This window comes from Plodia interpunctella, chromosome 16 (genome assembly GCF_027563975.2).
Source record: "Plodia interpunctella isolate USDA-ARS_2022_Savannah chromosome 16, ilPloInte3.2, whole genome shotgun sequence".
NCBI classification, from domain to species: domain Eukaryota; kingdom Metazoa; phylum Arthropoda; class Insecta; order Lepidoptera; family Pyralidae; genus Plodia; species Plodia interpunctella.
In genome coordinates, this window is record NC_071309.1 from 9,025,109 (window position 1) to 9,049,997 (window position 24,889).

At 39.4% G+C, this 24,889-nt stretch overlaps 1 protein-coding gene across 5 annotated transcripts in view; it reads left to right on the forward strand.

Annotated features, from left to right (window-relative positions):
* Positions 1-24,889, forward strand: part of LOC128676797 (dynein axonemal heavy chain 2) — a 63,332-nt gene that overhangs the window by 18,493 nt on the left and 19,950 nt on the right. For all 5 annotated transcript variants that reach the window (XM_053757146.1, XM_053757145.2, XM_053757143.1 and 2 more), the window contains 29 exons: positions 222-365; positions 1,072-1,170; positions 1,697-1,916; positions 2,863-3,025; positions 3,352-3,530; positions 3,788-3,980; positions 4,060-4,201; positions 4,371-4,508; positions 4,840-5,058; positions 5,662-5,808; positions 6,532-6,628; positions 7,190-7,326; positions 7,481-7,636; positions 8,603-8,805; positions 9,060-9,245; positions 11,234-11,398; positions 12,313-12,425; positions 13,261-13,406; positions 14,134-14,317; positions 15,131-15,249; positions 15,710-15,816; positions 16,435-16,596; positions 18,001-18,149; positions 19,126-19,241; positions 19,759-19,911; positions 20,838-20,977; positions 21,929-22,070; positions 22,742-22,923; positions 23,601-23,724. In XM_053757146.1, coding sequence (XP_053613121.1) covers positions 222-365; positions 1,072-1,170; positions 1,697-1,916; positions 2,863-3,025; positions 3,352-3,530; positions 3,788-3,980; positions 4,060-4,201; positions 4,371-4,508; positions 4,840-5,058; positions 5,662-5,808; positions 6,532-6,628; positions 7,190-7,326; positions 7,481-7,636; positions 8,603-8,805; positions 9,060-9,245; positions 11,234-11,398; positions 12,313-12,425; positions 13,261-13,406; positions 14,134-14,317; positions 15,131-15,249; positions 15,710-15,816; positions 16,435-16,596; positions 18,001-18,149; positions 19,126-19,241; positions 19,759-19,911; positions 20,838-20,977; positions 21,929-22,070; positions 22,742-22,923; positions 23,601-23,724 — 4,425 coding nt within the window. The remainder of the gene's footprint in view (positions 1-221; positions 366-1,071; positions 1,171-1,696; positions 1,917-2,862; positions 3,026-3,351; positions 3,531-3,787; positions 3,981-4,059; positions 4,202-4,370; positions 4,509-4,839; positions 5,059-5,661; positions 5,809-6,531; positions 6,629-7,189; positions 7,327-7,480; positions 7,637-8,602; positions 8,806-9,059; positions 9,246-11,233; positions 11,399-12,312; positions 12,426-13,260; positions 13,407-14,133; positions 14,318-15,130; positions 15,250-15,709; positions 15,817-16,434; positions 16,597-18,000; positions 18,150-19,125; positions 19,242-19,758; positions 19,912-20,837; positions 20,978-21,928; positions 22,071-22,741; positions 22,924-23,600; positions 23,725-24,889) is intronic.

The window sequence follows — 24,889 nt, forward strand, 5'->3', positions numbered from 1 at the left end:
TGCGCTACTGGTGGTTCCAATCGATTTTTTTGACTGTAGTACTTCACAAAATATTTCATAGGTTTTTTTTTCTACATTTTTGACAAGGCTTCAGTGCACTTTGTGTGACTGTCACTTTGTGTGACTATTTCATAGGTAGTAATTACATTTTACATAAATTTAAAATTCGGCTAGATGCAATACTTTTATTCATAGTCAATATTACTATTTACCATGTGCAGAACGCCCTAGGGCTTCCAGTTGCCAAAGCTATGATGTCTGAAGATGGAGAGTGTATTGAATGGAAATACAACCTGATATTAGATGGCCCAGCAGAAGTATGGCTGCTTGGCTTGGAGCATACTATGAGAGTTGTGCTTAGAGAGGTAAAGAAATTTATTCCTACTTCCAATATCCGTTTATCCATACCACATACGGAGAAGGACACGGTGTATTAGCTTGCGCAGATACAATTAAGATGCATGACGTCACATAAAGGGGCGGGCTATAGCCGGCCCGTTTACCCCACCCGTTTGCCTTAGCCCCGCGTATCGATATACAAGTTAGAGAAATTGCTCTTTTTTGCATGTTTATACAAAAAATGTGAAAGAAAGTTTGTAGGTATGTCCATATTTCTTGGTTTGTAGGCCAACTGGATAGTGGCTATTTTTTGATACAATTATAAATCCCAGTTTCTTTCTCCTCCGTGAAAAGGTTGTACTGGTATTTCCACTCTGTATCTATTGTCCAGGGGAAAAACTAAGTATCGTTGCAACGGCCACTTACGTGTTCTATGTGACTATAATGAAGACAGGATCCAGTACCATAAATTTAAATTCAATGCAAAAACACTGGAATAATTTCCTTTGTCCTATGTCAGGTCCCGCTAGACACTTGGGTAGATGTACCTAAGTGTCTAGCGGGATCTGACATTGGCGATGGCCAATGAGCCAATCTGCACATCCAATAAAGTACAGTCGATAGCACACCAATCTACCCGAAATCATTGCGAATTCGCCGTTATCACCGCCGCATAGTGGTCTATGCGGGGTGACTAGACATGCGGTCGACTGTGCCATTTGTTTCGAACAGCAACTGATACTGACGCGAGCTGCCCTCCGCAAATGCAAGTACCAACGGGAGCAGTGGATCAACGACTGGCCAGGTCAACTTGGCATCACGTGCAGCAAGGTCAGTTTAACGTGTTTAAGTTAAACGTGTCTCTGTATCCGTGGCGTCGATCAAAATCAGTTCAGCAGCCAAACTGCTGAATTGTTTTTGATCTAATTGAAGATAATTTAATCGAGAGTGTTCTTAGTTGGAAAATGTTCGTTCAGCCGTTTAGATACCGTCAGCACTTTGCAGTGGAAATAATGCCGCCATCTTCGGAAAGGGGTTCCTTAAATTTTCTTGCTTTTATTTCTACAAACACATTTTGTTTCGTAATATGGGGTGTAGTTGACTTAAGATTGAATATTACTATGGAATACATTTTTCAGACGCAAATTTGGTTGGTAAAGTCTTGTTAAATATAATTTTGAGCGTTAGTGTTGGATTATAACGCTGAAAAGCTCCTACGCGGAAGAATTTCTTCATTTCTTTATTCGAAAGCGGAAGAAAAGTGGAAATTCAGAACTCATTTCAAGTCAAACTCATTCGAGCGTAGTAGGTACCTAGATTAGCTTGATGCAACATTCTAAACTTTGAACACAATTAGATCCAATGGACCTCAGACTGCACTCGGACGCTATGCCGCTGTGAGCTGATGAAGGAGAAGAAACCGATGAAGAAACTACGCAAGAAGCAGAATCAAATCCTGACGACATTACAGATGATGTCTAGAAAGGACATCAGCAAGATTCTGCGTGCAAAGGTCAACGCCCTGTGCGTGATTGAAATACATTCGAGAGACATGGTGGACAAGATGTACAAAATGGGTGAGTAAACTCAAACTTGGTCTCTTTATCACAGCCGACCGACCTATTTACTTCTATCGAATGCCTGCCTACAGGGCAATCATGGTGTCTGAGAGGTGCGCGGGTAGGTGGCCGTTAGACATCGATTTGTAGTAAAAAAAAAATTATTTATGCTCCTGTTGATTGAAATACGGTAATTAAATCAAAGATTAACTTACCGACCGATTGAGTAGGTGCAACTAACTTTACACATAGATATACACTTATTAATACGTGGAAAACACCCGCAAGACAAAATCAAGAATTCCAAGCTTCAAAAGAAAATTAATAGATATAGGTCCGAAGCAAATTCTGAACCAAAAGCTGAACCTACAAATCAAGATGACAGTTGTCAATATAATGTAGAAAGTGAAGATGCTACATGAGAAGCAGATGCTAGTGACATTACAGATGATGTCCAGAGACGAGGTGATGAAGTGATTTCATTGGTTTCTCCTTTCTGGACATCATCTGAAAGGTTGCCAGGTCTTTCTATACATGGAGAAGAATATCTAAAGTAAATGATGATGATGATGAAATGAATGAATAAATAGATATGTATTCAAAAATCCCGAAGATTACGTACATATCTAATTGGTGAGATGTTTTTATTGCTCTTATCGCATTTTTTTTTATTTCTAAATTTAGTAATATGATATATCAAAGGATAGTGCTATATACTAGATATTCTAATCATAGGCGATAGGCTAATCTTTCCCTGTTATTAACTCCGTAGAAATAACGGATCCAATTATGTCACTACGCAAATATATAGATCTAATATCAAACTACTGCTGTCCTTGCATGGTATTATAGGTGACCTCGCTTAATACAGGTACACCTATCGAGGAATCCTCTGGCTTAAGCTCAATCCCGATAGAAAATTCCGTGTCGTGTAACTTTTGTATTGTTAATTTTGATTCCCCAGGTTGTATGACGGTGACTGCGTTCGAGTGGTTCTCCCAGCTGAAGTTCTACTGGGACCGGGAACGCGAGGACTGCTACATCAGACAGACCAACACCAATTCTGTTTATACATACGAGTACATTGGTAATTCTGGACGGCTGGTCATCACTCCGCTTACTGACAGGTGAGGGACTTGGGCCCAAGTTGAATGGAAGAACACTGCTTTCAGAACTTAGGTAAAGCAGCCTATTTCAGCCTTCAGCTCTCCTACTAGGTAATCAGTACTTTGAATTACCTAATCCAAGCCTTCGTTTTGGCGTGAAAGAAATAAATGAGATGGATGACTGACGTCATATTTCAATAGGTTTCTGTTGAAGTCTACGGACGAACGAATTTGTTGTCAATGTAAAGCATAACGTATAGAGGACGATTTAAAGTTCACTTTTCAATGAACGTCATCTTGCCGAGTGAGAGCGGTGCAGTAGCTGTGCCTTTATTTTTCTTATTTAGATGCTACATCACCCTAACGACTGCGTTGCACCTGTTCCGCGGGGGAAGTCCCCAAGGCCCGGCCGGGACCGGCAAGACTGAGACCACAAAGGATCTGGGACGAGCTTTGGCGAGATGGGTCGTCGTCACCAACTGCTCTGACGGACTCGACTACAAGTCTATGGCTAAATGTTTTGCAGGTATCTGTCATACATAATGATTATTTCGAAGGATGTTTATAAGATCATTAACATCTACCTACTTCAAAGTACTTGAAAAGTACACGTATTCTTTAGTTTATATTTTGTATTATGAAAGTGTTAAGGTATGTCTATAAAGTGTTGAAAATAAGAGGCAAATGGTGCCGAAACCTGGGTGACTCACACTTTCTAAAGGAAGTTCCTTGATAATGGGTGTTCCTCAGGGTACACTACTAGGACCATCATTTTTCTCACAGGTATTGCTCAAAGCGGATGCTGGGGTTGCTTCGATGAGTTCAACCGGATAAACATAGAGGTGTTGTCTGTGGTCGCTCAGCAGATCTTGGCTGTGCTGCTGGCGTTGTCTCAGCTCCAAAAGAAGTTCGTCTTTGAAGGCTGCGAAATCAAACTGGACTCTAATTGTGGTATCTTCATTACTATGAATCCTGGGTAAGTGATTAAGTGATTGGAAGTCAGGTTTCTTCTCGTACGACATCCTAACCTAATATTTTACGTTTTATTTTCTTAGTTACGCCGGCCGTACAGAATTGCCAGACAATCTGAAATCAATGTTTCGACCAATCGCAATGTGCGTGCCAGACTGCCTCATCATAGCTGAGAACACGCTGTTCTCTGATGGCTTCACTGCCTACAAGATCAATGCTAAAAAGGTACAGTTTTTGAGCACATTTCTATGGGCGAGCTGCTCCTCCGGGCTGTCGTCCTTGCTCTGCTCGTCTGAAACCGAAAATAATTTCTAAAACACCGCGATCCAGACTAGTCATTTCAACCATGGTCGCCGTCTGTTTGCAGTATTGTCATCTACCGATGCGATTTCAGGTGTTCACATTGTACCAACTAGCGATGCAACAGCTGTCGAAACAAGACCACTACGACTTCGGTCTAAGGTCCATGGTGGCTTTGTTACGTTACGCTGGAGTCAAGAGGAGAGCATACCCGAATTTGCCTGAACAAGAGGTATGATTTCATATTTTTTGTTGTGTAAAAAAGAAGATTCATATCATCATTTGAGGTATCAATTAAGGGTTTTCAATTCGTTAAATGAAACTGAACTGAATCGGTCGCACGACAGTCGCGTTTTTTAAATTTTTGTATTTCCACTAGATGGCGGTAGGTACACATAAATCATGTCAGACTTTTGCACGATATTAATAAAATCCTACAAGATGAGAAGAGTTGTAAAATTGGTTATTAGTGCATATTTCGGCATTTTGATATTGCGATCAGAACAGTTTCATACGGACTTCTGAATCGAAGTCTACAAATGTGTAATTATTTATTCGAACAGATGGTAATATTAGCCATGCGGGACATGAACGTGGCTAGACTGACGGCAAAAGACGTCCCGCTGTTCGATGGCATCATGCAGGACATATTCCCAGACGTGGAGGTCCCGACGCTGGACTACGAGATGCTGGAGACGGCCATCTCTGCGGAGATGAAGCTGGTCGGGCTGCAGCCTGTGAGGGCGGCCTTGCATAAGGTCATCCAGACTTTTGAGACTAAGGTGTGTCCATTTGGCAGATTAAGCTTTAGACCTCTTCAGAGAAAAGTGCTGACATCGAGGGTGGTTCGCAAAGCGTTTCGACCACTGCGGCTGCGCTGTCATACGATCCGTCAATTTTCTCGAGGAAGAAGGAATCATTTCCAAAATGAAGTATCCATAAAATTGACATTACTACAGTACAGATTAACTATTTTAAGGTAAGAACCTTAAAATAGTTAATCTGTAAATATAATGTGTGTGTATATGAAGTAAAAGTAATTCTTGTCTTTGTCAACATTTGAAATGACAGCGCGATCGTAGCGGTCGAAACGCTCTGAGAAACTCCCTTGTCCCTCATCACATGTTCGCCCCAATCACGTTACCTGCTATGTTGGAGATTAGCTGGATTGGATTGGGAAATTGTATGAAAATTTTCTCATTTGGGTACACTTGTCCGTTGTCTTGCTTTTCTTGGTCTCCACTCTTCAGTAGGCTGAATGATGTGCTAGACGTTTAAATAGCAAAGTACTACTTTATTTGGTATACTCTCATCTCTTTATCATCTTAAACGGGTTCAGTATACTCTCATCCCTATTATATTTTCAAGTTTACTTCTGCTTGCAGAATTCCCGCCACTCTAGTATTCTGCTGGGCGACACGAATACAGCTAAAACTGTCTCCTGGAAGATGCTGGCGGCGACCCTCAGCCGGCTGGCGCGGGAAAAGGTGCCCGGCTTCATTAACGTGCAGGTGTTCCCCATGAACCCTAAGGTGATTATATCTATACTATTATATGTTTGAGGCGGGTAATCTCCGAAACTACCGGAACCGATTTCAAAAATTCTTTCTCCATTAGAAATGTATATTATCCAAGATAATTTTATCTCAAAATTCCCACGGGAGCGAAGCCCTGGGCCATCATCTAGTATTTTATATTAGTATTGTATTTGTGTTTTAGGACCGGTTTCAAGTCGAAACTTGCGCTACCCAACGATGGGTCTGACTAATCACGTCAAATTTATCTTGCTGTTTTATCTGATTACAATATAATACTTCATCAGATAGTGGTGAAACAGGTCCTTAATCTGTTGCATTCTTCGATTTAAAACACTTTTCACAGTTTTCAACTTATCTGATAGCCTATATGTTACAAATAAAGCGCTAAAAATTGTTTTATAGGTGTTGAAAAATGATAAGTTACGCCAGATTTATGTAACAGTTAGTAGTTAAATTTAGTTACAGTTAATACTACATTCATTGGCGTCGGCATAAAAACACCCGTTCGGTCATTATATTTATTGATGTTGTAAAAGATTGATATAAGCGGACAACGAAAATGAACTTACGAAAAAGGACAGTAATGCTAATATTAAGACTACAAGCGCCACGTCAACATTATTCACAACATTATTCACATTTCGTAGAGGCGGTCTTCATCGAGCTATACATTGTGCTACATATTGTGTGTAAACAATAAATTGTATTCCATTCAAGGCTCTGACGTTGGGAGAACTGTACGGGGAGTACAATCTGGCGACAGGGGAGTGGAAAGATGGCGTGTTATCTTCCATTATGAGGAACACTTGCCAAGGTATGGTCTTCTTATACTACCAAGCAGGTAAACAGGCATGCGGCCTGATGATAAGTGGTCACCGCAGCGTGCAACACCAGGGCTGTCACAGGCGAGCTGCAAATTTTTTGTCCTAGGATCTTTTGCCACAGTACCATGAAATCACACCGCCTCTCTCACCCTCCAAACCGGAACACAACAATGTAAGCACTGCTGTTTGGCGGCTGATATAGATGAGAGTGAGGTACCTGGATATTTGCTGCTATTCTGAGAGACTAGACATTGCGTATACTGGACATAATAGGACACTGGACGTAATAGAAGACTGGACGAATAGGACACTGGACTGTTTCGAATATTAACACTCGACATTGTTAGACTGGACGTTATAGGACACTGGACTCTTTAACAAATACATTGTAAGCCTAAATGTTTTCGTTTTTACGCAGACCTTTCACCTGCTCTTTGATAGTCGGCAGTAGACGTAATTTTTGTCGTCAATAAGGGGCATCATCCTAAAACTAGACTAATAGCTTAGAGCTTCTTAGTCACAAATTCTTTACGAGATAATGTCGTTTGTAGATGAATCCCCTGATCAGAAGTGGATCATATTCGACGGGCCGGTCGACGCCATATGGATTGAGAACCTCAACTCTGTCATGGACGACAACAAACTACTCACTTTGGTCAACAGCGAGAGGATTTCAATGCCTGCGCAGGTACCAACTTTTTATATATACATTAAATGTTTGGAACGTTTTTTTGACTCCGATGAACGTTAAGTCACTTGTTAAAACTCTTGTTTTTGACATTTGAAAGTATCTGACTTGATGGCGACTACTCTTGGACGTATTATGGCGAATGTATTTCCAGGTGTCCCTGCTGATAGAAACGCTGGACTTGGCCGTGGCGTCCCCGGCGACCGTGTCCCGGAACGGCATGGTGTACAATGATTACCGCGACTGGGGCTGGTGGCCGTTCGTCAACTCCTGGCTGGACACGGTCGACGACCCGGAGTACAAGGAGATGGTGAGGCAGATATATGAACCCCTTTGTTGCGCCTTTTACAGAAAAAACAACCTTACATATCAAAATCAAATCATTTATTCAGAAATTAGGCCTTCACAGGCACTTTTTCACGTCAGCTACAAACTAGCATTTCGGAACGACCACTGCTGAGAAGAAATGCGGAAAGAAACTCATAATATTATAAAATAAAGTCCTCTACCGCCTGTCGGTCTGCTCGCGATAAACTAAAAACTACTGCACGGATTTTAATGCGGTTTTCACCAATAGATAGTGTGGTTCATGAGGAAGGTTTAGGTGTATAATTTATTATGTTTTTACCCGAGCGAAGCCGGGACGGGTCGCTACTAAGTTATAACTATTCATAGATAAGCGCAAAGTCAGTTTCGCATATGCAATTTCTTCCCGTATTCAATATGGATTGAAAGTGAATTCAGCGGGTGCAGTAAACATAATAGTATGTATTATTATAGTGATTCACTCTATTGGCTTCAGTTCAGTTAGTCGAATTACATACTTTTTCTAATGCAAAAAAGTGTATGGAGCTTTTGTGACAATGATTTGGTATACGATTTTGAAAGGAAAAGGAAAAGTTGTAGTAGTTCTGTGTAACACTGATGCTATTTATGCAGTCCATACTTGTAAAAATCACTGATTGAAACAAAAGCAAGAAATTTGGTATTTAATGACCCGAGGTCAAATAAGCAACTTGTAGTGTCACCCGTAGTGTCACCCACCGTGCTGGCAACACTATGAGTGACACTACAAGCCACGTCTAGCAGTCTATTTATTATTGTTAAGTTTACTGCGCCCCTTAGTTTACTCGATTCTCTTTCCATGCAAAGGTTGGCTGGAAGAAATTGCATTAGCGATAAGGCCGCCTTTGCACTCATTGTGTTTTAATATCAACTACTTTGAAAATGGTGCAATAAAGAGTTTATCTATCAAGCAGTCGCGATTCCCCCACAGCTGCGGCGCCACTTCCTGCTGATCCTGACGCCGGTGCTGGAGCTGAAGCGGCTGCACCTGTCGGAGGGCGCGTCGGTGCGCGGACAGGAGCTGACGGGCGTGCGCGCGCTGTGCCGGCTGCTGGCGCTGTGGCCGCCGCCCGCGCCGCCGCAGCCCGACGAGGAGGACAACGAGAACTTCTCCAAGATGCGCTTCCTCTTCGCGTGAGTCGCGTGTCTTGCACATAATGATTTTGACTGACTGAAACTAACTGATAAAAACTGACAGAAACTGACAGGAACTGACGGAAACTGACGGAAACTGACGGAAACTGATAGAATTTGCCTAGGGTTATAATAAATAATATTTATGACGTAATTTTATTGACGATTGAATTTCGACGCTGCCTGCTTGTTTGTGTATATAAATTACACTATGTTTCTAAATAAGTATTTTTTTTAATTAACGTGTTATACAGCATGATCTGGTCAGTATGCTCGACGCTGGAGGACGAGCCCCGGCGCAAGTTGGACAACTGGGTGCGCGAACACGAGGGCATATTCCCACTGAAGGACACTGTCTACGATTACTATGTGGACGAGCGACTGAGGCAGTTCAAGCCTTGGGAGGACAAGTTGCCTGATAACTGGCGGTTTAATCCTAAGTGAGTGACTTTGGAGATTTTTTTAGTTTCTTCGAGCCAACCACTGGATTGAATTCCATCTCACGCAAATATTGTCGAATGAACGACATTATTACACTCGATTAGTTCGTAAGGCAACTTTAAGTTAACTTAAGGTTAAAAAACTGTTAGATTGAAGCAGAGTGTAGTGTGGGTGACGAGAGGCAAACACGGAGTAGTTTGTACGAGGGCTGCTTTTTATGTATCCGGAATAACAAAATTAAACAAACATATATTATTACATATGGTTTTATTGTTTCTCGAAGTATTCTCCGCGATGATCTATGCACTTCTGCATACGATGAAACCAATTTTCAAAGCACTTTTTCCATTCTGATTGACGTATGTCCAAAACGTGTGTTTTGAACGCATCAACGGCCTCTTCGCGGCTCGAAAAACGTTGACCACGTAATTTATTTTTAATGTTTGGAAATAAATAAAAATCATTGGGTGCCAGGTCGGGGCTGTACGGCGGATGACCCGTCAATTCAATCTTTTGACCCTCCAAAAAATTATTTGTTTCAGCCGACTTGTGGCAGCTAGCATTGTCGTGATGAAGTATGATTCTGCGTTGTGGGTTGTTCTTTCGTATTTTTTCAAAGACTTCTGGCAAACAAATGGTGGTGTACCATTCAGAATTAACCGTCCTACTATTCTCTAGTGGCACTGTAGCTACATGTCCGTTGATACCAAAAAAACAAGCGACCATTTGCTTTAAAGTGCTTCTCGCACGAACAACTTTTGTTGGATTCGGTTCATCTTGAAAGACCCACACCGTTGACTGCTGTTTAGTTTCAGGGTCATAAGCATAGATCCAGGTTTCGTCACCTGTGTAGATATTATAAACAGTGCCACGGTTGTATTTTTTTATCATTTTCTTACACCAGTCGACACGAGCCTGTTTTTGATCTACGCTCAAGTTGTGCGGAATCCAACGCGAACAAATTTTTTTAACAATTAAATGTTCGTGTAATATCGCGTGTATACTCGTCATACTAATGCCCAGAGACGCCTCTATCTCGCGGTATGTAACATGACGATCTTGCATTACTAATTGTCGCACAGCATCAATATTTTGTTGTACCACTACCGATTTAGGACGACCCTCCTTAATTTCATCCGTGAGCATAGACCGTCCACGTTGAAATTCCTTAAACCAATAATACACAGTGGTTTTCGATGGTGCTTCATCTCCAAAAGTTAAAATCAGTTGTTCGATGCACTGTTTTTGAGTTAATCCACGCCGAAAATCATAATAAATCATCGCGCGAAAATGTTCACGAGTTAAATCCATGGCAATGAAGACAAGCTATTTTCAAAATTGGCGCCAATTGAAAAAAACAAATGACAGGGACATGAAAAATATTTATTCTCTAGCCGAAGAGTTCTATTTTCAAATGTTGTAATTACTTTTTAAATATTCTAGAATTATTGGCCAGTTCCGGATACATAAATAGCAGCCCTCGTATATAAGCATTTATTTGCTAAAATAAAGCTATACAAATCCCAAGGAACTAATAATAAACACTAATTAATATAAAAGCTCGGATAGCACGTCCGGCCATGACAGATTCAAAGGAAGAAGGAAGTGAACCGGATACGTCAAAATACAAGTGTTGTCACACGTTTAAATGTTTAAGGGATACCATATACTAAAGGGGTTACCATGACCCTAACAATTTTAATCGAGACGGCAAGCATTAGCTAACAACTGCGTGGTATCCAGTGGCAGCAAAAACAAAACCTCGGTTTGGTGTCAAGTCTGTTATTTTATCATTTTATCAATATATACTTTATTGAGTGAGTGACTGACTGACAGACAACGTACAGCCAAAACTACTGGGCATAGAAAGCTGAAATTTGCACTAAGAAAAGATTTCCTGAAATTCTCACGGGAAACGCATTATTACTCACATAAGAAGTTGTGGGCAAAATCTAGTCACATATATAAGTAATGAAACGCGTTCCAGTCTCGGTTTCCACATGATCCTGGTGCCGACGGTGGAGTTCATCCGCGTGCAGATAATAGCGCTGGACATGCTGGTGGCGGGCTACGGCGTCATCGTGGGCGGGCCCACCGGCACCGGCAAGACCTTCCTTATCCAGGGCACGCTGGCCAGCCTGGACCCCAGCAAGTTAGTTGTATAAAAACTACATTTTTTAATTGACTTCCTTGGAGAAAAGGCTGCGGTGACGTTTGTCGCGCCGCTTCTTCTTCACTTGAGCTTTGAAAGTCAGCAGTAGACATAGTTTAAGTAATTTTTTGACGTCAATAAGTGATGTATATCATCCTAAATTGAATAAAGAATTTTGAATTTGTAATTTGTTGTGCACCTACATTTATTTATTTATTTACTAGATGACGCCTGGGGCTTCGCTGTCGTGAGAATTTTGAGATAAAATATAGCCTATAGCAATCTTGGATTATGTACCTTTCTAATGGTGAAAGAATTTTTGAAATCGGTTCGGTAGTTTCGGATATTACCCGCCTCAAATATACAAATACACAAACGCTTTTACCTGAAGTTTATTGCGCCGGCCGAACTGGCATAGTCTCGATAGCTCAGTGGTTAAGAACACTGTTCCGATAGACGATTCTGGAATCGAGCGGGAATTGAACCCACGCCGGGTTCAATGTCCCGTTTGATTCCAGATTTTTTTTAAAACTCATTGTTATTTTCAAAATAAATGGTTTATTTAATCTTTGATTGCTCTTTAAATGTTATACATGCTTATCTGCTGTGAAGTTTATTGCGCCGATTCTCCGGCCGAATTGGCATGGTCTCTATAGCTCACTGGTTAATCAAGAGCACAGTCCCCGGATAGACAGGAATTGAACCCACGCCGGGTTCAATTCCCGCTCGATTTCAGAATTTTTTCATCTCAATTATTTTCAAAAAGTTTATTAATCTTTGATTCTTCTGTAAATTGTATGACATTTACAAATAAATAAACCTTTTTGTGTATGTGTGTGTGTGTCTATGGGATGAAATCAGAATTGCTTTCAGCTAAAAGGTTTCTGAAGCGAATAAATATGTATTTCGAACAGATATAGCCAACAAGTGCTGAACATGTCCGCGCAGACCACGGCCGCTAACGTCCAAGATATCATCGAGGCGAGGCTGGAGAAGAGGACCAAAGGAAACTATGTCCCTGCTGGAGGCATGTACTATTATGTATTTCCTATCTTTTGCCTGCGGCTTCGCCCGCGTATTTACAACGGGAACAGTTATTTTTCGGGGATTATATATATGTCCTATGTCCTCTGTACTTTTAATTGATTGTGTAGATAAAACTTAATCAAAATCAAATCATTTATTCAGAAATTAGGCCTTCACAGGCACTTTTTCACGTCATATTCTAAATTAAATGATGTTTACCAACGCTACAAACTACTAGCATTTCGGAACGACCACTGCTGAGAAGAAATGCCGAAAGAAACTCATTCAAACAGTGTTGGTCCCTATTATGCCAGAAGGGCTTACCATTTTTAAATATAAATTTATGTATAATTTTTTTTTTCTTACATAATTATTATGTACATACAAAAACACAAATCACTCGTCGACGGCAGTCTGTTGCCAACCCAGCAGGAAACCATCAATATAGTTCCGTCATCTCTTTAGGAAATAAGGCGGAGCCCTTTGCCCAGCAGTGGGGCACATAAATAGCCTTGTATATTATAAAAAGGTCCTATTTTAGGGCAAACTAACGCGCTATGCTGGAATATACGCGAAATACTAGAATACTATATTTCCGCCATAAAGACGAAGTTTTTTTATTTAAAAAAAACAAGCGGCCCGTCCCGGCTTCGCTCGGGTAAGAACATAATAAAAGTATACACCTAAACCATTCTCAGGAACCACGCTATCTATTGGTGAAAACCGCATGATAATCCGTGCGGTAGTTTTTTAGTTTATCGCGAACAGACAGAGGCGGTAGAGGACTTTGGTTTTATAATATGTAGGGAAGTGAAGTTCATACTCGAATTATATAGGAAAGAAGATGATAGCTTTTATGGACGATATCAACATGCCAGTGCGAGATAACTACGGATCGCAGCCGCCGTTGGAGTTGGTGAGGCTGTGGCACGACTACGGCTACTGGTACGACAGGGCCAAGCAATGGCGGAAGAATGTCAAGGTGAATTACAAGAGTGTTTACCTGACCTAGACCTGTAGTCTGGTATAATAGTCAATTTAGGGGATAATATTATGTTAAAAGTTCAGCACCGTTGTGATTGAGCCGGGATTTGATAGTTTAATACCAGGAGAACAGGCAGTGGAAGGAGGAAAGGGGTCTATTGCACAAAATACTAATTGTAAAAGAATACGACGTTGTCGTATTATATGGTGGGGTTGAAATACTAGGAGAGCATTATTTGAAAGGTTTCTGTTAGGCGGTAACACTCACAACAGTGATAACAGTGAAAGTTTCAAAACTGACAAAAAGGAATCTGACTATAAAAAAAAACATCCTATAATTGACCACTCACGAGGCGAATAAGGGAAACGTCATGCCTTTACAGCTGACAGGCAGCAATAGCATCCCCAAATAGGGTAGAGTCAAGCGGGCCGGTTGTAAAAGGATAGGTAAATCTTAAAAATTTAACTGTTGAGATTTTTTACGCGCAAACTGGTCTTCGAAGCGTCACAATAAAAAAAAAAATAAGCTAGCAATTAGAACGGTCGACTCGGAAGAAGGAGCGTCACAGCTCCGAATGCACAAACACGCGAGGATGAGAGAGACATCTGTAACGGGGTACAAGGATCGTCACAGCTCCGAATGCAACGGAAACACGCGAGGATGAGAGAGACGTCTATAGAGCACGGTACCAGGAGAACATAAGTGCGACGGCGGTGTCCCGCAGGACATGGTGCTGTGCGCGGCGGCGGGCCCGCCCGGCGGCGCCCGCTCGCCGCTGCCGCCGCGGCTGCTGTCGTGCTTCCACCCCTTCTACCTCACGCCGCCCACGCACTCGCAGCTCGTCAAGATATTTGGGACCATGCTCAGTCAGCATCTGATGGAGTTTGACGAGGAGACCAAGACTGTCGGTTCGTGCATTGATTAATTTTATTTTTAACCCCCGACGCAAAAAGTTATAGTTAGGGGTGTTAAAAGTTTAACGTGTTTGTGTATCTGTCTGTGGCATCGTAACTCCCAAACGGATGAGCTGATTTTAGTTTTTTTTGTGTCATAGATAATTTTATCCCGAGTTTTCTTAGCCATGTTTCATGAAAATCTGTTCCATCGTTCAAAAGTTGTAGCGAAATAATTTGTCTAACAAATAAACTTGTTCATGAATTTAATCAAATGTATTTATTTCTAGAATATCGTAATATACCTCTATCCAGGTCCAAAAATAAGGATTGCTGATAGATACTAATTTCCAGATTTTTTTGAAGCCTCTGAAAGCTAATGTAAATCTTATCTGATCCTTTTGAACACAATCAACTGATGAATCCTCCCAATGTTAGGTCAATGGCTTTTGTAGCAGTGTCTAAGTAGCGTGTTATGTGTTGACGGACGGACGTAAACAACGCAGAATTTGTATGAAATTTCGACATACGTCAACACTTCTGTATCAAAACCTGTAGAAAACGACGGATCTACAACGTACACGCACGTAGCACGACTGACCAATAGGGCATGGCTCTAAAGGAATATTTTTATGTTGTCCGTTACTGAGGTTTAAAATTTGCTTGCAGTGTTTCTTTACCATGTCTTTTGACTTACACGACTGAAACTGCAAGCGCCATCTGTTGTTACATATGTCACAACTCAGCAATAATAATACTTTTTTAAATACCTACACACTTTAATACAAAAGTTATCGTTAAAATTCAATGGCAAATCGTGGTATGCAGGTAAAGTGGTACTGGTAGCCACGATTGACATGTTTAACAATATCGTCGCTAAGCTCCTGCCGACGCCGAGCAAGATGCATTACTTGTTCAATCTCAGGGATATATCTAAAATTTTCCAGGTAAATTAACTCGGTAACAGGTAAACCCTTTTTTAACCCCCAGATTTGTTGTTTTTTATTATGTTTATATATGTTCAAGGAGAAACGCAGCATATAATTTTATTAAATTAAAACAATGGAATATAAAAAAAATATATTTATGATTTTTATTTATGAGCCAATTAATGTTGAACAAATTAATTTATTCATTTATTTACTGAAATAATTATATTAATTTATTGCGCGTGAGTTAAATTACAAATATTTAAATCTGGCAACGAGGATTACTAATTATATACTGCTATGTATTGATACTTATTAAATGAAAGAAGGCCAATTCTCAGTTCCTTAAACGTGTGTTATTTTACCAACAGTCAGAAATTTCTCGCTGTTTCTTATACTTGAATTATTTTAGACTCTTAAACATTTAGCAATTATCGATACATTTTGACCGATTTAACTTTTTCTTTCTTCATTTTAGGGTTTACTGCGTAGCAACAAGGATTATACCAACACAAAGGCGAGATTCTTGCGGCTCTGGATACACGAGTGTTTCCGAGTTTTTGGAGATCGTCTTACGGAAGAAAAGTTAGTAGAACCGATTAAATTTTGATTTGACAGCATTGTGGCGGTTTGAGATCCTTAGTCTCTAAGCGTATAGGAACCGGCTTGATATGTATGTGTATACGGTTGTTATAAAATTAATTGGGTATATCCTTAGTCTCAAGTTGATATTAAGAGTTATCGTCAGTCGCCACTGTGACTTAGATACGAAAATGTCCTAACGAGCACTCTTTTCAATGTTTCGTTAATTGTGTTCATATTAACACTAATAATTAATAGTGTTAATTTAATTTGAAACTTCGAATAACATGCATAACATATACCCAAGGTGCCGTATCTAATCACTTCGTGTCTATAGGTATTTAATAATACCTTGTACCTATATAAATATAAAGATAAGTACAATTTTCAACAACTATAATTTTTAATTGTTTGATTGACGGTTTCGTATCATGAGCATATTGTTGAAAGTCTATTATCTTGAAGCTTCGAAGGGTCGATCTACACGAGGTTCCGTATATTTCATGTGTAAACATGACTCTACATCATTTTTCTTAAAGAATTACCGAGATTATACTGTGAAATTCACGTGGGCGAAGCCGCGGGCAAAAGCTAGTGTGTAATAATTCTTCCCCTCCACAGGGACCGCGACTGGTTCATGAACCAAGTGGGCGACATGTTGGGCAAACACTTTGAGCTGACCTTCCACGCTCTCTGCCCCTCCAAGAGTCCCCCCCTTTTTGGGCACTTCCTCAACCCCTTCGAGGTGTACGACGACATTGTCGACCCAGCCGCTCTAAGGAAGTATGTTTGTGGTCTATACATTTTACATTACTATATTATACGGTTATACGATTACGCGATTATACGAGAAAATTTTAATGTATACATGGTAATGGAAATCGCTTTTGAAAACGCTTTTTTAAAAGTACTGAATAAATGAGTGAAAAATTAAGATATGAAGCACGGGTTTTAAGCAGAAACATCTAAACGTTAATATGAATGAGACGGTTTTATTTCACATGTTTTTGAATAATCGGTTGTTAGTCATTCTGCTGTCAATATGAATTTGTGCAATGTACCCTCTTATTCGTAAAATAGACAAAGCTTACTTTAAGCTATAGTATCTTTTGTCATTGACATTGACGAACAAAAATCATATTTTTTATGATTAAGAGGGGAAGTAATAAAACATGATTAATATTTTAATAGCACTTTGTTATAGAATATAATTAAATTACTGTATTTTTCAAGTATATCTGTTTGTCCCTGTAATGTGGCATGATCCGCATCCATTTTTGGACCAACTGAAAGATTGCTTACTTTCAGTGATTAATTCCTAAGGTAAAGCAAAGAGTCATATATAGATACATATTATCACGTCTGTTTCCTATGAGGGCAGGCAGAGACTAGGGATTTCCACTTAAGAGAATCGGATATACTATTGATATAAAAATTTGACAAGCAATCAACTTTAAAATATTTCTAATTTTGCTCGCCGGGTCAATTTTCCTTGTCAATATGAAAGATTAAGAGGCTATAGGCGACGCCTGACGTCAAAACCCTGCTAGAGAACACCTATACTGGGAATCCGTTGGTGGAGTATCGAACATCGAAAATGTGTCTTCATCATTCCGACTATATGTGACTAATATGAATATGAAAATGATCTTTTTCTGATTGGCCCGAGTCTTGGATGTTTATTATAAAATATGGTTTGTATATGTTATAAAATATAGTATCGTTGAGTTAATATCCCATAACACAAGTCTTGTACTTTGGGGCTAGCTCACTCTGTGTGATTTGTCCTAATATATTTATTTATTCATTTAATATGTCACTTTTACATTTCATATAATAAATGCGAAAGTGTCTGTCTTTTTGTCGCTGGACCGATTATGTAAAAGTCGACCCCAAGAAGACTGCTCGATTTGGAAATCTGGAAACTTTGAGATATGTATATATTTTGTGGCCGTTTAGACCGTGGGCAGAGTCGCGGCAACAGTTAGTTTTACTATATATGTAGGTATTTGTGTATTCCTTGTACTAAATGTGTTGTGAAAATTAAAATGAAAAAGTAGAATTTATATAATCCATCATGTCATTATATATTACATTTTGTACTTATGTAACTAATTTGTGCAATAAATTATTATTGTATTGTATTGTAATATTATTGTACTGTACTGTATTATTATACATATGCAGGTACATCCTCAATCAAATGGAGGAGTACAACAGCTGTCCAGGGGTCGTGAAAATGGAACTGGTGTTATTCAAAGACGCTATCGAACACATTGTGCGTATCGTCAGAGTGGTGTCGCAGCCGAGGGGGCATGTGCTGTGTGTGGGGATTGGTGAGACTGCCCTATTTTTACATTTAGTTAAATTATTGAATTAAGATTTAAAAAACGCCTTAGAAGGCTCTAACTTATTAAAAAAAAGATTTTTACTAATGTTAAAAATTTAAAAAAAATCCTCTTTCTAAATTATTCTACACTAGAGAAAGGAATTTATTTCAAAGTATTACAGTTTTCCATTACACAAGTCAATAGTCAGTCTACTAAGACGATTTTGGTGGCCACCGTTTTCGGTTAGTAGATGACGACGTCGGTGGCGCAGTGGTAAGGTTCTTGCCACTGAACCGAGAGGTCCCGGGTTGGATCCCCGGTCTGGTCATGATGGAAAATGATCTTTTTCTCATTGGCCCGGGTCTTGGATGTTTATCTATACATGTATTTGTTATAAAATATAGTATCGTTGAGTTAGTATCCCATAACACAAGTCTCGAACTTACTTTGGGGCTAGCTCAATCCGTGTGATTTGTCCTAATATATTAAAAGACTGTGACTACATTGTGTATTGGAAAACTATAATAGGTACTGGTGGGGATAATATCTGGCCCAAGCATGGTGCAGTATCCTCATAACATATGTAATTGATTTATGACATTATTACGTACATTTTGTACATTTAGCTTTTATTTATATATATATATTTTGTGTGACAATTTTCAATAATTTTATTGGAAATACATATTTTATTTTATTTATTTATTCAAATTTTAACATTTTTAATAATGATGTAAATTCGTCCTCCTAATTTTTAATATATATATAAGACCTATATTTGTTAATTGACGTCCTTGGAGGAAAGGCTGCGGTGAAGTTTGTTGCGCCGCTTCTTCTTCACTTGCGCTTTGGAAGCCGGCAGTAGACTTAGTTTAAGTAATTTTTTTGACGTCAATAAGTGATGTATATCATCCTAAATTGAATAAAGAATTTTGAATTTGAATTTGATTGATAATGATAAAAAGTGATCTCTGTTTGTCAGGTGGGTCTGGTCGTCAGAGCTTGACCCGCGTGGCCTCCTACATCTGCGAGTGCAATTCCTTCCAAGTAGTCGTCACAAAGACGTACGGCATAAAGGATTTCCGTGAAGACTTGAAAGTTAGTATATATTTTACTAGCGGCCCGACCCGGCTTCGCTCTGGTAAAACTACAATTGAAAAAGTAGCCTATGTATCACTCCTGAAGGTTTCGCCTATATCTGTGCCAAATTTCATCAGAATCGGTCCAGTAGTTTTTGAGGTTATCTTTTCTCTTTATAATATTATATATATTGTAATAACTGTTGTGCTTTTAAAGTTATAAATTGTAGAAGCGCTTGTGGTGTTGGCTAAGATGGCCTGTGGATCGAAAGGTCCCAGGTTCGAATCCTACTCGAGCCACATGAGTTTGTATACCAATCTGACTCGTGTATAGTACTTTTCGTCGACCACCACTTGCTTCCGATGAAGGAAAACGTCGTGAGGAAACCTGCACACTGGTTGATTGTTAGTTGTGAAAGTAATTTGTAGTTACTAAATTTCATAACAATAGGTCCAGCAGATTTTGCGTGACAGAACGTACATACATACATGTAAATTTTTAATACTAGTAGCATAAACAAAAGACTATATTCTAGCTCCTATACACGTCGACCGGAGTTGACGCCAAGAAGACAACGTTCATATTCAGCGACACGCAAATTGTGGAAGATTCCTTCACTGAAATCATTAACAACCTTCTCAGCAGCGGCGAGGTCACCAATCTATTCAAACCGGACGAATTTGAAGACGTGAGCGATTGTTGTAGTATACTACTACCGTTCTTTCCTCGAAGCGGTGGTGGTGTAATGGTTATTCCGCCTTCAAATCGATCTTAGGTTCGCACGCACTAGTTTGTGTCATGTATGGCACAGTTTTCATCGATCACCACTTGCTTGCTTGCGACTGGGACCGCAATTCGTCCATTTATTGCAGTCTCAGTCGCCCAACGACCCAAAATAACGCCAACTCGAAATACGCTCTCTTTCCCTCTATAAAAATTAAGAATATTTATTTCTTTAACAACTTTCCGATGAAGGAAAAGACGTGGGGAAATCTGTCCTCTACTTGATTATCATCTTCTGTGTGAAACGGAGAAGGTAAACGATTCCTTTAATAGTATCAAGAAAGTAATTGAGTGTGTTTCAGTAGTTCAGTCCATGTAATTGCCATGTTTCTCAGCCATGAGGAAGATTCCAAGCTGAATTGAGAGCGAATGAAAAACATGAATTGGTTTTTAACTTTTGCGCATTGAACACGTAACTATAAATAAATAAATATATTAATACAAAATACACAGATCGAGCTAGCCCCATAGTAAGTTCGAGACTTGTGTTATGCGGTACTAACTCAACGATACTATACTTTATAACAAATACATATATAGATAAATATCCAAGACCCGGGCCAATCAGAAAAAGATCATTTTCCATCATGACCCGACCGGGGATCGAACCCGGGACCTCTCGGTTCAGAGGCAAGCACTTTACCATTGCGCCACCGAGGTCGCCACATATTTAATGTAGCTGACGTTTCGACAAACTGGAAGGATGTGAGAGAAAGAGAGAGATTGTAATGTAACAATAAGTGATGGAAATTACAAATGCTATCAACAATTAACAATTTTTTTCGATAGTTATCGCGATTCAAAATGTATGAATTCTTTATTAATTCCCAGATAAAATCAGCGTTGGAGAAACCAATGAAGAACGCGAATATAATGCAGACGGCCGAAGCGGTGCAGCTGTTTCTGATAGATCGCGTCAGGACCAATCTACACATTGTACTCTGTTTCAGTCCTATCGGAGATCAATTCCGGTAATGGTGCTCATTTTCTCTGTCCCACTGGTGGGTAAAAGCCTCCACACTATATATTTCTGATTTCGGAGCGTTAGGATCAAAATGCTGAGATCAATCAACCTTTCTCAGAAATCATACTATCTACTAAAAAAACAGCATCAGAATCAGTGGTTTTAAACATCTAAGCATACGTACAGACAGATTGGTCAAATGATCCCAGAATGAGAGGACCGATCGGTCTGGTGTCCGTGCTGGCGTCACCGACCAGTCGATAATAAAAAAAATTGACAGAAACCAAGCGGCTAGCGGCTTTTTCTATTATGTAGTAGTCGTGGGCGTTATTTCAACTAACCGTTTTATTCAACTGTTTTCTATGCTCAACGATCCAACTGGTTTAATCATAACTGCAAAAGTAGTTCAAATACCCAAGTGGTTTGCTTCCAACGTAGCCGCGAGCGGCGAGCGCGAGACTTGGCGCGTCACGGAAACAACAGAGTGTGTAAAAACTGTATGTTTTTCTAACTTATCATTGTTCTCAATTGTTTTGCCCACGTGAAATGCGTTGAGCCAAAAACGCTACTACGAATCAGATGAAAAAACAAAGCCACGTTGTTATATTGAACCAGTTGGCACAAAAACAGTTTCGTTTTGTTGGCTAGAAAAACGTCAACGATCCGAGTGGTGTTCGTTTCTCACGAAGATATCGACTATCGGCTATCGATCTTCCAAGGGTGGTTCGCAGAGCGTTTCGATCGCTGCGGACGCTCTGTCATTACAATTTATCAAATTTTAACAAAGACAATAATTTACTATATGACTGTACATTAATTACTCTGTACTGTAGTAATGTCAATTTTATGAATGATTGATTTTGGAAATGATTCCTTCCTCAAGAAAATGACGGATTATAATGAAACTCTCTGCGAACCACCCCTAAACAAAGAGATCGATAACGTGTTCGTTCGTCAGGAACCGCATCCGGCAGTACCCGGCGCTGATCAACGCGACGACCACAAACTGGTTCCTGGAGTGGCCGCGCGAGGCGCTGCTGGAGGTGGCCTACAAGTTCCTCGAGGGCGTGGAGCTGCTCGCCTCCATCACCGGGCCCAGGGTTTGCTTCACTGGCTGTTGTTCGCCGCGAACTTTGACCTCGCGAACACGATACATTTTTGATGACTTTTTCCAAAATTGTGCATATTTCGAAAATGACTTAACCGACTTTGAGGCACCGCGAACTTAAAAATTCTATTGACATATCCTAGATACCTTCAAAATTAGACCAACTGTTCGAAAGATGTTCGCGTTACGAACGTACATACAAAAAATTTATTTTTCCCCAAGTTGATTTGGAGCCACGCTCAGTCGATTATTTACTAGCAGCGCCCCGATGCTTCGCTCCCGTGGGCATTTCGGAAAAAAATACTGTGTGGGTTATATCATTACCGTGTACCAAATTTCATAACGATCGGTCCCGTAGATTTTGCGTCAAAGAGTAACAAACATACATACATTCGTACATTAGTAGGATTTAATTATTTACTAGCTTTGACCGAGTGATTATCCCAATGAAACATTTAATAACAACAAACAAACAACGGAATAAAAGGTACCCTTTATGCTTCTCCGTACTTGAAACTACATATACACGTAGTGAAGTACGGAGAAGCAAAATTTCAAATAGAATGGTTATGCAAATATAGCCTGTTACCTCTACATAATACAATACAATCTATTTGCAAACCAAGTCCGTTAATTTTGATTACGATGATTAAAAATCCACAGATCCGCCGCAAAGAATCCCTGATTGAAAGTCGCGAGGATGGTTTGAGGGCGTCTGTGGCGTCCATAATGTCCCTGATTCACTCGTCCGTGGGCAAGTACTCTGTCAAGATGTGGCTGGAGATGAGGAGGACCAACTACGTCACTCCCACCAACTATCTGGAGCTCGTCTCCGGGTACAAAGAGTGAGTAGCCACATGCTTGTAAATAACAAAGCTGCTGTCATTTCAAAAGATTAAAAAATAAAGATAATTTATTTGCAAAGACATTTATTTATTGACCACAAATATTTTTACAGGACTGGCCTAATTTACAATAGTGTAACTAATATATTCTATATCATAATTTACGTATAACTAATTACAAAAAGTGCTACATTTGTGAATTCACCAAGAGAACAGAAAATAATGAATAACATGTGTAAATTGATACATAAAATGTTATAAAGTCTTTCTTATAATTACTAATTTCGTTACTTGTGAAATAAATATTCTACATAAATACACACTATGTTAGCACGATGTCTTCACAGCTCACCAAGATCACCAAGGGGCTGATAGATTATTTTTCACGTGTTTTTTTTTTATTTTTGATGCAGAAAACTAATGAGCTGTGAAGGTCGGATACACAGATGAACAAGTGAACCAAAAAAAAAAATGTTAGCCCTTATGTTCATGATAGGGATTGTTTAAATGAATTTCTGCATTTCTCGGTCGTAAAGCCTAATTTCTAATAAAAGGCAATGATAGACGGTATGTATTCTGTAATAATAATAATAAAAATAAATAAATGAATACCTAATAATGATCAAATAATCGGTTAGTTTCTTACAACGAATAATACTGTATTTGCCTTTGTACAGAATGCTGAAGATGAAACGATCTGAGATCGCGCTGCAAGCCAACAAGCTGAGGAACGGACTCGGCAAAGTGGCCGAGACCACCACTCTGGTGGGACAGATGTCGGAGGAGCTGGCTGTTTCGCAGGTGAGGCTCCACAAACTTGTAATAGGAGGGAATATTACGCAACGCTCGGCGCAGATGGCGCTACTGGTACAACTAGGGTTAACTTAACAAACGTACATTGCTCCAATGGTGGCAAAATGCGCCATTTTTCAATATTTTTGAAGATTTACGACTAAAATACCTTCTTCGCAATCGTGGTGCGAGTTTTAAAGAAAGAAGGATTTAGTGGTGAATTATTTATTTTTATTTATTTTATTTTCGGGAGTCTTACAGCGGAATATAGAGTAAACTTACATATGTTTCAATATATAAAAACTATGTTAATTATAAGACTCCGCCTTTTAATTATTGAATAGGCTTCAGAACACGAAAGTGTTAAATACAAGACGAATTTGCTAAATGATTGAAGTCCATTCTAAAACGCAATAACTTTATTATAATTATTGAACACTATTGATATCACATTGCACTATTTGTGGTATTGGGATATGTATATTATTTTCGACCACCACTTCTTCAACATAATCAATTAACCACTTCCACCCAAAAAATATTCAAATCAAAAATAAACACATAAAACCGTCTATAGGGTTAACTTCATATTCGACGACACATATTTGATTTTTAGCTTCACGTGTAGCAGCTCTTTGTCGCCTTTGGGTCTCCATATTGCATCACTATCAGCAACTTTAATGTCCTCACGTCCAATAATTATATATATATATATATATATATATATATATATATATATATATATATATATATATATATATATATATATATATATATATATATATATATATATATATATATATATATATAGTAAATTATGTAAAGGTTTTAGGTATTAGCGTGAGGTATAAAGCCACTCGTGTAGAATGATCGGGTACATAATGTCTATTTTACAAAAAAGAAATTTCATGTGAGACTATGGACCTGGATGAATTAGACCTGGAATGGCAGGCAAACAGGTATATAAAACCATGACAGCTATTTGACAACGATAGCGTCCTAAGCAGGGTTGACATCAACCGCCTGTCTGCTGTCAACCCTTCTTAGACAGGCCTTAGTTTTAAAGTCACAGCTTAATGCTCCAAACTTTAATATTAAATTTTTTCATAACACCTGGCTTTATCACTTTCGCGTGTTTCGCAGCCGTGAAGGCAGAATACATCGTCATGTTGTA